This window comes from Ptychodera flava, assembly GCF_041260155.1.
Source record: "Ptychodera flava strain L36383 chromosome 23 unlocalized genomic scaffold, AS_Pfla_20210202 Scaffold_23__1_contigs__length_28996876_pilon, whole genome shotgun sequence".
NCBI classification, from domain to species: Eukaryota; Metazoa; Hemichordata; class Enteropneusta; family Ptychoderidae; genus Ptychodera; species Ptychodera flava.
Window position 1 is genome coordinate 20753495 of NW_027248277.1, and position 13865 is coordinate 20767359.

General features: G+C 40.2%; 2 protein-coding genes across 2 annotated transcripts in view; one reads left to right on the forward strand and one right to left on the reverse strand.

The window, feature by feature from the left end:
• The window catches only part of LOC139123588 (alpha-mannosidase 2x-like), a 37791-nt gene extending 36081 nt beyond the window's left edge, over window positions 1-1710 (reverse strand). The window contains exon 1 of the mRNA XM_070689754.1: window positions 1288-1710. Coding sequence (XP_070545855.1) covers window positions 1288-1428 — 141 coding nt within the window. The 5' untranslated portion in view covers window positions 1429-1710. The remainder of the gene's footprint in view (window positions 1-1287) is intronic.
• A 1608-nt stretch (window positions 1711-3318) lies between these two features.
• Window positions 3319-13865, forward strand: part of LOC139123589 (exopolyphosphatase PRUNE1-like) — a 32774-nt gene continuing 22227 nt past the window's right edge. Inside the window, exon 1 of the mRNA XM_070689755.1 lies at window positions 3319-3513. The gene's annotated coding sequence lies outside the window, so the exon portion shown is untranslated. The remainder of the gene's footprint in view (window positions 3514-13865) is intronic.

The window sequence follows — 13865 nt, forward strand, 5'->3', positions numbered from 1 at the left end:
ATGATAGAAATCAAACATCGTATTGGCCAAATGTTTGACCAGGAGGAGAACTCCACTAATGCGAGAACCTGGGATTGAAAAGTGCGGCTTTAAGTAAATTTCCTCAGTAAAGAATTACTGATGATATAATGCAAAGACCTTTGATAGATAAAGTCGGTGAATTTTGTTTGAACTACTTTTCTCTGTTCACTGTAATTTGTAAAATTTGCATACACATATGCACACTTTGAGAAAAAAGTGAACTAATTTTTAAAAGATACCATATGGATCACGAGATGGTAGGTAACAGCATGTTTTTCAATGCGTCCACAACAACCAGCAAATTCTGTTTTTGGAATCCATTAACATGCTGCAATGATGTCTGAGAGGAAAAGGTAACCAACTGCATCACAGTGTTTGTGAGATTCCTGTTTGTAGCTTGCATTGGGGTTCAAGTTGGGATTATATCAAGTGTAAATGTTGAAACCATTTACAATTATCATCATAATTATCGTTAACATCATTACTATTAATGTTGTGATGTTGCTGTCATTGTTACTAATAATACGGACATTTATCAATGATGGAAACTGGTGTTATCAAAACTTAACTTTAAACCACACGAGTTTTTGTCACAGAGATATTCTGTTGCCATCAAAAATTTCACTAATGAAAACTAGTGTATTGAAAGCTATTAAAGATTTTAATTTATTCCTATTGTTACTGTTATTGTTGTCATTGTTGTTGTTGTTTCTGCTGATGAGAAATATGCATGCGTAGATACAGAATAACACTTAGTAAAAGAAGTGTATACTGTATACATGTGTCTGTCAGGTTTGTTCCAGCTTGTTCCATTTTTACCATATTTGATTAAATTCATGTTTCACTTTCTCAAATATAATGAAAGCACTTTAGATACATGTTGTCTGTGTGGCTGTTAGTTTTTAATTGTATTACACCATATTCACACTTACAGTATCAATGCTTAACTGAGTTTTATCATGCAGCGTGGGCGCATGGCTAATAATTAACCCCCTTACTCAGTGCACCACAGACTTGGAGGGGAATGAAATTTTTCATTTTTTAATATTTCTAATATTTATATTTTAAGCATGGCACGTTGCTGTGGGCCTTCCTAAGGAGTACTCACGTGATTGGAGATCTAATAGATTTACAATATGTTGTACATCCACGTCAGATCATATATTTTGACTCCAAGCTGTGTCAAAACACGACGAACATCTGCACATCCACAAGACAGGCTATCGGTGTACAGCACCGTGTAGTGTTTCATAAAACATGGCTTACCTCCTGGAGTTGGCTGTTTATTCCGGGTCCACTGGCGGCCTGATCGAGGAGTAAATACATAGAGAAGATAGCAACGAAGAAGACAGATGTCCCCAAAACCGCGTAGTAGCGCCGCATCTTGTAGTACCGAGGTGTCAACATGAAATGATATTATCACGGAAGTGGGGAAGAATGCTGGCCGTGTACAATGTTGTTTGACCGTCTGGTAGAGAACTGGAAACTCTTGCAGCTCAAATATTTCTCGGCGTCACCTACAGAACCCGGTACAGATCTGTTTGACGTAAAGCGGAGCCAGCCTGAATAAAATGGGTTCAAACAAGCCATAAATGGAACAAAAGTGAGTTCATTCTGTTGTGGACATGTCGACCTAAACGCTAAACAGGCTGTGAGGTTACAGGTTCCAGACGACAAGTCTGATCAGATGTGTATTTCGTCATCGAAACTGGGGGTCGTTAGAAAACGTCAGAGCTTACGGTGAACCGTAAGAGGGCGCCATACCGTATAGCTTGGGCTGGAAGCCAAGCATGCACATTATACAGTTGAGACGTTGATGCTGCATAAAATCACGGCCCACACGGACCGTGATAAAATAAACACAGCCTCAATCACAGGAAATGCGGTCAAAACTTTTAATTTAAGTGATGGAATATTTTGGATATTGTATGCTCAGAGTGGAGCACTGATTTACAAAAAGTGACTGAAAATGACATATTTTGGGTCAAAATCAAACCCTAGAACACACTTTGAGTGCAAAACAGGTTATTCAGGGAAGTTGCAAAAACTTATGTCTTAACCATCAGTACCGTTTTAGAAAAAAAGGATGTTGACAACAACACCAATGTAAAAAAAATGAGCAGAGAATAGCAGAGACATTGATGGTGACAACAATGCAACAGATATTATTTACGGTATCACGTATAATGTGAAATACAAAATTTTAATTTTATGAATAATTTTTTTCAAGACCAATGACAAAACTCAAGTTATGGATATGAAGGATGTGCGTTGAACTCATTCTTTGTGAGCATTTCTTTCTTTCACACTGTTTACTTTCATAAGACCGTTCTGTTGTACATATTTTTTTTGTTTCTCAGAGTTTACTGATTTACAGATACATAGGTATGATGTTTCATGTTGATGGTGGACTGCTGCTGCAAAGTTTATTCATTATTTAATAATTTATTATTACTTTTAAAAATATATATTTCAAAACACTGTTTGTTTTGTGCCACCATGTCGTGACATGCATGAATGTTCTCTTTGCTGATAGAGAGCCTTCAAAAATTATTGGACAGGGAAGGCCTGAAACATCCTGGCGAAAAGGGGGTTTATTTTTTCAGTGCATTTGGTGTTGCCTTTTTTTGAAAATTTTCCATCCAATCAAAAACCTTCTTTGTTTACGTACAAAAAATTCCTTGAAATCAAGGTGTTTCTCTGAGAATGTCTTTGTTCTCTAATATACTTTCACTGTAGTCTGCACGACACAATTGTCAACCTAAGAAAATCTTTCGGTATTAAAATCTATAAATATTTGTCTTAATAATACAAAATTGTGCCGACAGAGCGGAAATGCTGGGTTCAGGAAGGCTTATAAATGATTATGAAAAATTACTCTTACTTTTAGATTTTGTGCTGTTAGATCGCTGCACTGGTGATATCTAACCATTATTAAAGAAATCAATTCACGAAACGTATCCTTCAAAATATTAAGAAAAGTAAGCAAAACTTATCTTTTACTTTGTTTTTTGTAAGGCGCGCCCTTTTGGTCATCAATGAGAACTAAATATTTGGAACTTGATGCGCAAAAAATATATGAATTATGTTTTTTGTGGTCCATTTCTCTCTAAATAGTTACATATTATTGCCTACGAAAACATTTTACCTCGTACAGCGAAGAAAAATGCGGAAACTAGTAAACGTGCTGTACAAAAAGCGTGTCAAGGGCGTTCACTGTTCAGGGAAAACTGCTGGTGTTGGTTAGTTGGACTCTTCAGCGCAGCGCCCCCATTTGATAAGGAACGGTCAGGCACGTCTCGCCACAGACGGAAGTTGGAAAGTTCAAAGTTGACCGACTACGGAGCAGAGCTGGGCAACCTGTTCGTATGCAGTAGGTAACTGGAAATATTTGAACAACAACTTCACTGAAACATAGCACCCTCGTCTGCATGATGGACTTAGAGCAATAGCAGAATGGATTTATTCCTGCAAGAAACGAAAAACAAGCTGGTGAGTACGTTTATGTGTATATGGTGCGTAAACCTTCGTCGCGTCGCGGATTGCGTAGCCAGCAAATTTGAAACCTGCCAACGCGACGGTTTGTGCTATGGTATGTGTCATTTGACTTTGCTAACATCACAACCGAAACGTATTCTCTGAATGTTCAAACACAAGGACTCTGAAATAAGTTAGGCTTACGTCGTACGTAATGCTTGATGAATTCCCATGCAAGCACGTCAAAAACGCACAATATAAAGAAAGTAGTTCTGAATTTATGCTATTCACGGAGAGTGACCTCAGGCCGTCCATCACTCAACACTTTGAGTCATCAAGAGTTATATACATGAAGATGTGCAATTATTATGAAATTATGACCGCACCCTCAGCAAAATAATATGTAAACACACACACTTGACCGCTAAAGTGTTCTTTGTTTGGTAAACACGAACTACAACATTCAACATCTCAACCACAAGTTTCACTCGATCATCATATTATCACGTATACTGCGAATCTCGTGACTATACTATTTCTGAACGTCGTCTGGCGTGTGTCATTAGTGAAAAATTCGTGCATGCCATGAGCCGAAGACTCCAGCCAGTTTAACTCAAAATTTCAAATTCTCATGAATTTCACATATTACCTGTTAGCTCTTGTAACTGAAGGACATATTTGGCGGGGTCTACATTTCCTTGAGCAGTTTAGCCACACCTCCCGGTGGCGTTGTTTGCATCATAATCGTCCCACAGTATGTGGTAAGGTCATGTTTACATGCAGCCCTGTTGGTTGCGTGAGGTTATTTCTGTAATTTGTCACTCGAGGAAGAAGTTTGATCCATAAATTATATTTTTGAAACAGAATATCAATTGTAATGATATGCAGTTTGGGAGATTTTAGTTACTTCGGTGCCGGACCCATTTCGTTGCCGGCTAATTTCACACTCAGAGGCTAGTTTTGAATTGAAATAAGGGCTAGACGAAGGTAAAAAAAGAGATATAAGACCACCTGAGTCTCATAAAAGGATTGAGAACACAAAAGAAAACCCGTCCCATATGTTATTAGGGTGGGCGTAATTGGGCATTTGAGTTAACCATAGTTCCAACAATGAGAGTACTCAAGAATGCACCGTGGGATTCCATAGTGACCCTCTGTAAGAAATTCTCATTCTCTGATGTCGTTGACACAAAATGACAAAGACGATGTTATATTCTAGGGTGTGAGCACATACATGGTTTGGAAACCATGGGGGCTGGTATAATGTCTGATGTCTTCTTATGATAGCCATGATTGCAACCCGATTGCATTGCGTCGTCTCCCCCCCCCTGTGCATTTGCTTTGAATACCAAAGGGGTGAAATCATAAAATCATACTTTTATGAGTTTTTTCAGTTATTTTGTTTGATATGAAAAGTAGTTTGTGTTGTTTGACTTCTTGAAACATGCTGAAATACTGGTCAACTGTGCACAACCTTGACTCTATTTGCAGCCATACAAGTTTGTTATTAAAACATTCAGTGAAACATTTTGTGGTCTGTACCTAATAATCCAAGTTCTGTGCACAGGTATTTGCATGGCTGAACATACACTGTTACATAAAGTGTGGACCTCATGCAAGCTTTTGTAATGAAATGTTAATTTGTGGGTAACCCTTAGGGTGCTGTAAATTTTCCCACCAAATTTGTAGTGCAACATTTTACCAATTTTAAGGACTTTTCTGTAATTTTTTTGATAATTTTGGACCAAATGGATATTACATTTCATTGGCTACAAATTTTTATCAAAATTTTAGAAAAAATCCGGAAAAAAATTAACATAGGTATATTTTATCAGGGCGACAAAAAATGACTTTGCCGCTCAAAGGATTAATTTCAATGCACTGACTGCATTAACTGAACTTTTACAATTTGTGAACAGTCACCTTTTTGTATTTGTGTACAGAAAACAAGATGTAATTGTGAATTACATATTTTTACACCAGAACCAAAAGTTACAGCCCACTTCTAGGGCAACTCTTTCATACAACCAACCTGTACACAGAGAGACTCAGACAGCATATATACCTACATTGCTGTTCTATTTTTATTACAAATATCCGCCCCAATACTCCCCTTACTTCAGCTGTCAATGACATCACTGTTGCTGTGATGGTCATAGTACAGACCAGAACATGCACACAGTACCTACCGGTACAGTGTTTGCCTCAGCTCTGAAAAACAGAAGGGGGATGATAAATTTACATAACAATGTGTAATTTGCATATTCTTTTGTTGTTAAAATTTATAGATTGCTCATATAATAAATGGGTGGCTTATCACTTAAAATCCTTTTGTGGAGAACCATGCTTTTTACAGTAAAACCAGGAAAAGTGTAAGGTTGTAGTGGTTTATGGTTTCAGCCTTGAAATGAAGGTCGCTTGGAAAGTAACAATCAGCAATTTGTCAAGTTTGGATGACAATTTATGAGTCACTCTGAATGTCTTCTCTAGAGCAGACACAACAGCAACACACCCTGTAGGATTCAACTATACCAAGATTACATATACTACATGTAGCCGCAAGTCTTTATCTTTGCCTCAGGGAGTGTCCTCCTACTCGGCGTTCATCTTACAGCAAACTTATTTCTGGAGCTTGCCTTTCAATAACCGTCAAAATGAAAATAAAATGTTTTGCCAGGGATGTTATTCAGAATGACGCCCCCTTACCTCTTCACTTGTCATTGTGCACGTCCCAGTGTAATACCAGGTCTGTCAAACAGATTTAAATAATTAAAATCAACAGGGATTCTCTCAGTCACCTCTTAGCAGTGTCCTTCATATTCTTCTGAGCTTTGTACTCCCCTCCATGAAAGCAAGGACAACACATGTTATTTGACACACTGTGTGTTAAAGGTACCCGGTAAATGTTCAGATCCTTCAGTATAGATTTTATTTTTAATGTTCATATCAGTCCAGATGATGTCATTTGACTTGAACAATTGAGCAACAGTCTCCAGGTGTTGTCTGTAGTCTGGCCAGTGTATAATTATTAAAGTTCTGCAAAGCCAGCATAAGCCAGATGTTTGGTGTCTGCTTACCGCAAAATAAAGGCTAATATAGGTTGGATAATTTGAGTTTTGTTGGCAGAAAGCAGATATTCACATTTAGGTAGAATGTGCCGCGGAGACAGATATTCTGTCTCAAAACTTTTTTCTGTTTTGATCTACCACTTTTGGAGGCTCATTTAGAAGCTCTTGGAGTAAATAAAATTTTCCAGGCTTGTGTTGTGAAAATCAAAATGTTATTTTGTTCCATAGAGTTGACAGAGCATTAGCAGCTATTTTTAAATTTCAAGCATCCATATGTATTGTTTTTGTTGTACCAAATTTTATACAGTGATCTCTGATTTTCACTTATAATTTTAAAGGGAATGGTTTAAATTTTCCATACGAAAAGTTTGAGCAAAAGTGTAAGTCTTAAATTTTTTAGGTGCTCACTATCATAGTGTACCAAAACATGTACTTAATTTTAATCAATTGAAAAACTAGTGAAAATTTATTCAAATTTTCCCAACAATAATATATGTTCATGTTGTAGAAAAACTCTTCTTGCATAGAATTATAGTCAGTTGCGTGTTAATATATGGAGTGCAAACATACATGTACTTCTGCAGGACAAAAATTGCTCCCAAAGGTCAAGTGATCATAAAAGTGACCTTTGACCCTCGTACAGTCTACATACCATTACCAGTGAAGGAACTAGTGTCCTTACAGGCCGCTCAACATCAAGATATATCTTTGGTGTGTTTAATGTTATTAAACGTCTTTATACCTCTAAACACTCCCTAAAATACTGGTATGATACGGAGCTGAATCTATCTTTTATATTAAAGCGCAGTGGTCGTCGCGCTGCGCGTGCGTGATTTTTTGTTGATAAACATAAATTTTTGTAAACATAAGTCTTCTCAACTTCAATAGGAGTGAGATGGGAGCAGTCCCCCACTTTGTTAAGGCCTTTGTAAGACTCAATATCATGCAATAGTAAAATATTAAGATCTGAAACGAACTTCAGTGGTGTATTTCTATCTATAAACTCATGTAGAGCTACGAACATTGAGACACTACACTCGGCACATTATGTCGCCGAGTTTACAGCACGGATTGGTTTGATACGCGCGCGTTCACGCTGGTTGTACACAATGCTATGTACAGTACAGTGAAAATGCATAATTAACTCACAATGCTATGTACAGTACAGTGAAAATGCATAACTAAAATGATCAATATTGCCTATATATGTAGACCAGCAACAAGCACAATGCCTAACACAAAAGTTACACTCAAGATCATGATCGGCAAGCCAGAGCAGGACACGGGAGATGTTGGGAGACGGCTAGCCCTGCGTACGATGCTGTGTGTTCCGCTACAGCTAACCGCCCCGCTCACCACAGCCCTGCAAAGACCCGTACGTAGGGTCGGTGACTTCAAATCCATTTTGGGACTTGACGTAAAAAGCCAAATTACTGCCGAAATTCAGCGTTCTTGGGCCCAAGTCGTATCCCTGCCTACCTCAGCTACTCGATCGCTTCCAAAAATGCCAGTCTTTTATTCACTTTTCGTAAATAACCGTCGATGTAGGCAACTCTCTCGCTAGCCCTGCGTACGATGCTGTGTGTTGGCCGCACAGCCAACACACAGCATCGTACGCAGGGCTATGACGTACACGGATATAGAGAATCCGGTCCCACAACGTACCGGCCCGCGACGACTTGGCCCACAACTAACTGTTGATCACCATGTCTTACTTCTCCTAGTATTACGTGGTAAGAAATAGTAAAATGACAGGAAACAATAGACAAAACGAGCGGTTTTCGCGGCATTTGGCAGGAAAATTGCATGGCTACACCGTGCGTAGACGTATCGAGAGATCCTGTGCCCCGGTCCTGTGGCACGGTCATGGCAGTGATCCAACCGCTAGCTGGTGTAGGCCTACCGGTGCTGGTCAAACTTCGTTGTTGTACCTCCTGATTGCCGGGTAGGTCTGAATCCTCTTTCAAGTGAGATAACCCCCACATAACAAGAAGACCTATGAAAGGTCCTTCGCTTGACTTGATACCTGTACTCGGAATTCTCGTTTGCACCCCCAAACGGGGTAAACTTTGTAGTTGAGTTGGATTCTCCACAGCCGAGTGTAGCGCGCCATATACCCGGTTTGACACGAACGTTCATACAGACCACGGAACGGAACAGATGCAGAGATGCTTCTTGCTGCAGCGGGCATTGCTCTGCGAGCTGTAGATTTCTGTAGTTTGGGTTGTTGTCTTTGTACTCCTGTCGGGCTTCTTGAAATGAAAGCTCTCGTCCTTGCTAGCGATGTCGAAAACTAGAGCCCGGTCGTTGATAGTCTGTTGGCGTATACATGCGTACATGCGTACAGCGATATGGCTCGAGCGATAACAGTAGCCGAGCCCCATTCAACTGATTCAAGAAAATCATGAGCAAATGTGATCTCAATCCAGAGTGCAATTATTGTTCAATATTCAGCAGATATTTAACTTAGATTAATTGACCTTTTATGTGTGTTACATTTGGTTAGTTGGTATGCTTGTGACAGATCAGCCGCCATTTTAACAAGCGGCAATATCGCAAACATTACAATCAACCCGTAACATGTGCGGCGTTCTTGGATTTGTTTACAACAGAGGGGGACCCCCTCAGGAGGATGCGCAGCGCGACGACCACTGCGCTTTAAGGTAGAAAGTGCCTCAGCAACAGATATCGAGACTCTCAAATGTTTACAAATTCTTTGGTGAGCTACCGCATGTTGGGACTTATTTCTAAGCCCTTGCAGCGAGAAAGACTTCAACCCTCCTATTTTTTTCAAAATTTGAAAGTTTTATTTTGCCCATAGAGTTACATGTAACACAGGGATGGCAGCCGTTTTGAATTTCAAATACCAATAAATGGTAAATGTCTCTGGTATCAAACTTTGCATGGTAACTTGTGTATTTTATTCTTGATTTAGTAACAGTATTTTTGAAAGTTTCATGAGGAAAGTTTGAGCCCAACTTTAAGTCCATCCCTTTCTAGGCTCATACTACCTTAAAAGTACTTCGATATATTTAATTTTTTGTCCTTCCCAGTTCATATATCACCATCAGGTCAGTAGTGAAAATCAGTGAGGCACAAGATGTGCGACATGTTGCATTTTACCATATAACAAAAACATGATCATTCTAAGGCCTCTGAAAACATAGATACTTAAACACTTTTATGGACTAATATCTGCTTAAATAACATACCAAGTAGGTAAAAATACATATGGTTTGGCCCAAAACAATTCTGACTTGGCAGATAGGGGAAGTGATACTGTCTGGCAGGAGTTGTATGGTGAAGTCACCGTTCATATTTTCTGACATGGTACACAGATATGATAATGTATCAAATCAATTGAAATTGCTGAAGATAATTTGCAATTCTCGGTCCTGAAGCAGGGGGGCTATGAAGAACAAAATTTAAAGTTAGTTGTTCACAGAAACGAGGGGATTGAAAACTCAAAACCAGTGTATATGTTAGGCCACAGAAGAATTGTAAGATTTTGAGTCCAAATGTCTGTCGGAGACAGTAACTAGAAAGTGAGTCATTGTCTGTACATTATAGATATCAAGCAGAGAGTGTCTGCTACTCAATTAAAATACCCTATACACAGACCACTGTTTTGATCTGTTTTGTGTGGGTGAGATGAATTAACCAGTCAACCATACTCCCACAATTCTTAGTGTACATTGCACTGGATTGGTAATTAACAATGATATAACAGGCTGTTGGCTGCTTTATTAACCTCCAATGATCTAAATTGTGTTTGCAGGAAACAAATCTTTAGTTTTTGAATCAATGAACAGGTCTAATTTGAATTCAGAAACATACAGTTGGGGAATTATAAACTTATATAAGAGCCATCTGTTGCTAATGAAAGGGAAAATGCAATTTCATGTATGAACAAGTACAATTATCATGTACAGATTGTGATGACAAAGTATTTCTAAAAATGTTCACAAAGCATAGTATGTTCTCCTGTTATTCCACACCGGTATATGATTTGCATTTGATAGCGTGCCATGTTTTATAGATGAGCTGGGTAGTGGACTGATATAAATATTTGCTGATAATAACAGTGGGTGTCCTTGTATGTTGATAAAATATTCAGTGGAAATTTTAGTTGTTCAGTAGTTAAACAGTCTCTCTTTTCATGCTAAATAAAATGACTAAAGATTTTCTCTGCCTAGAAATTCGCTAGGGATTTTTTTTCCGGCTGTGCCTAAAGTGACGGAAGGAAATCTCCAGTCAGTCAGTTGTCTGTTAGTCAGACTGGTCACCGAGTACAGAGTATACACATGTGTTAGCTCAACGTACAATGCCTGATTTTTGTAGAATCGTATCTGTTCTGCATACACAGGGTAGAGATGAACTCTTCTACAGGAAATACAGTGAAAGTGCTGGCACAGAGCTGAGACATAGTACCATATATGCTAATGTGAATGGTATGTTTTAATGTATTGCCACACTACCAGGATTAAAAATGCATTTCCAATTAATTAAACATGAAATTATAGAAGAGCCTTTTCATCAAGAATTCAATTGTCATCTTCATCTATAAAAGTATAGGTGTCTCTTGTGTATTGACTGATGTAGCAGAGAAATTGCTCGGCCATATTTTAGTCGCCATAGCAACAAGTCACTCACCTGTACAGTGGGGAGTGAATACTCTAGCAATGCTCATCAAGTCAGAGAACTCATTATAAATACATCTTGGCTCAGAGGTAGAGGTTCTGTGTTAGTTTGAAAAATTAGCGCCTTTTCCGCAGGAGTAAAATATTATTTGTAAGTGCTTCAACAAATAGCCATGCAGAATATAAGTTGCTTATTATCACTATGTTCACACTACAGAACTCAGGTCACCTCTTTCAATCCTTGTTTTGAAAACCAATGTTAATGCATAAATGTCAGCACTGGGCCAACCTAGGTACATGTAATGTTGAATATTAGAAATGGGTTCAGATTTGACACAAATTTGCAACTGGGCCCAAATTGTCTTTGTGAACAGTTGAGGCCCTGACAGTAAAGAGCATGGTCAATCATCAATGAGTGACGCTGACACGGAAAATTCAAATACACTGTAACTTCTCATAGTCTTTGGCCAGGCCCAGAGGCAGCCCAGGGCCTTACTGTGAACCTAGCATCTATTTGGAACATACCCAAATTACTAATTAGGATAGAAACCCAAGTGCCCATCCATCATTTATGGAAACCCGACAAATTTCTGTACAAATTTTGCTGTGTCCATGAAGTGCTCTCTCAGGGAACTGCAATGTATGGTACAGTCTTTGGGCAGAAATACAGGCTGTAGGCCCCATCCTTTGACATTCAACCCGACAGATGTGAATTTAACCCATACAAATGAGACACAGACACCAGTGCAATTAACCCTTTCCTGCCGAGCGCCCCTGTCCGTTATCCTGCCAAGTCGGTCAAAACCGGCCCCCTTTTCCGTGTCTACAGAAGATAGGCTCTCCTGCACGCTTTCCTGCAGGCATTTGGCGGGAAAATACCGCATTTTCGGGGTACGATTACCGACCATATACGTGTTAGACTTCAAAAATTTTTGCATGCCCGTATAGAGGGGCAACCGCTGATGAGGTTGTGTCCAGAAAATGACGAGGTCACGGGCGTTGTTTGCCCCGGGGGACGTGCACTTTTATGCCCTTTTCTAGCTTACTTTCGCGGAAGTAAAGCTCGTTCGCCGGCACGCACGGCCACACCGAGGAAACGTCACCTCTCTCGTGGGTTAGTAGAAGACCCAGGGGTTAGTGCTATGGGTGCGGCAGCACCCTCAAACCTGTCCTGTTTCCCCTGGGTTGTGTCACTTGGCCACGTACTTTGAACGACTTGGAAGAGTCGCACATTGCAGTCTGCTTTGACGTAGTGTCAACGACATAGTTCCGCCATTGAAGGAAGGCGTGTACGTAGTTTGGCCAGTTCAGTGAACACTTAGCTCGTTAGTGTTACCGTTTCCTAACAGGTTAGTTGTGCAGTTGTTACTAAGGTGCAGTTTTGTACCACCTTAGCTCTGGACAGTGCAACTGCTCTATGCACTAACCCCAACGACAGATGGTTGGTACAACGTCTACGTCGCACGAGCACAGCCTCCGTTGGGCTGTGCCCCTCCCACGTGATACAACGCACGTTCATCCATTACTATAGCGTCCTTACGGATCTGCCAAAAACGAAAGTGGGGGTAAAAACAAAACAAACGAAAATATGCGATCCATAGATAGTATTTTATTCGGGAATAATTTACATTATGCCGAACAATAAATCTCGGAGTCTGTCTCGACGTCCGAGTGCATGGTCCGTGTTTCAAAAATTACAATCGGGGTGGCAGATCCGTGTTTCAAAAATTATAATAGGGGGAATTGTACAAAATAATCCGTCTAAACAAAACAAACGAAAATATGCGATCCATAGATAGTATTTTATTCGGGAATAATTTACATTATGCCGAATAATAAATCTCAGAGTCTGTCTCGACGTCCGAGTGCATGGTCCGTTTTACAAAGATTACAATCGGGGGATTGTACAAAATAACCGTGTTTCAATTTACAATCAGCGGGATCGTTAAGCACAAACAAACGGCACAACCGTGCTCAAAATGTGATCATGGTCCGTGTTAAGAATACAGTCAAGCCACTGTTAGGCGAAGCTGTCCCCTGTCCGTTATTTACGTCGGGTTCTCTTGCTGATGGGTGTCGTCGGGGCTGTGTGAGTAGAGGTCTGCACGCCAATGCTCCTCTTACCTCGTAGCATCATGCGATGATGAAAAGCCGCAAAACACTCGCCCTCGTGAAGATGAACCCCGCACAGACTACATCCTTTGGACGTCTCAGACAGTCGTCCGCTCGCAGTGGTCTTACCCTCTCTGCTACATACTTTACAGCATTTCTGCCGCCCCTCCAAACGGCTGACAACGTGCATCGGCTGATTTTGTGGATTGATGTACGAGGCAAGAGAAACGTGGCCTCGACCTCTCTCACACTGGGCTGCGATCGCCCACAATAACCGCCAATGAGTTGTTTCCCGACACGCAGATGAAACATCTTATGGGTCAGCTTACTATCAGGGTGTACATGCTTGAAGCTATATATGCATTTACCAGGGCAACATCAATCAGGTAACATGCCAGATATGTCCACCATCTGTGGTTCTTGCGCCCAGTGTGAAAGTACTTGCGCTTCTGGTTGGCTCGGTCGACGCCTCCCATGTACCGGCGATAATTATACAGCGACAGAGGCACTTGTCGCCGCTCGTCTCCCTCCCCCACTGGCACGCACT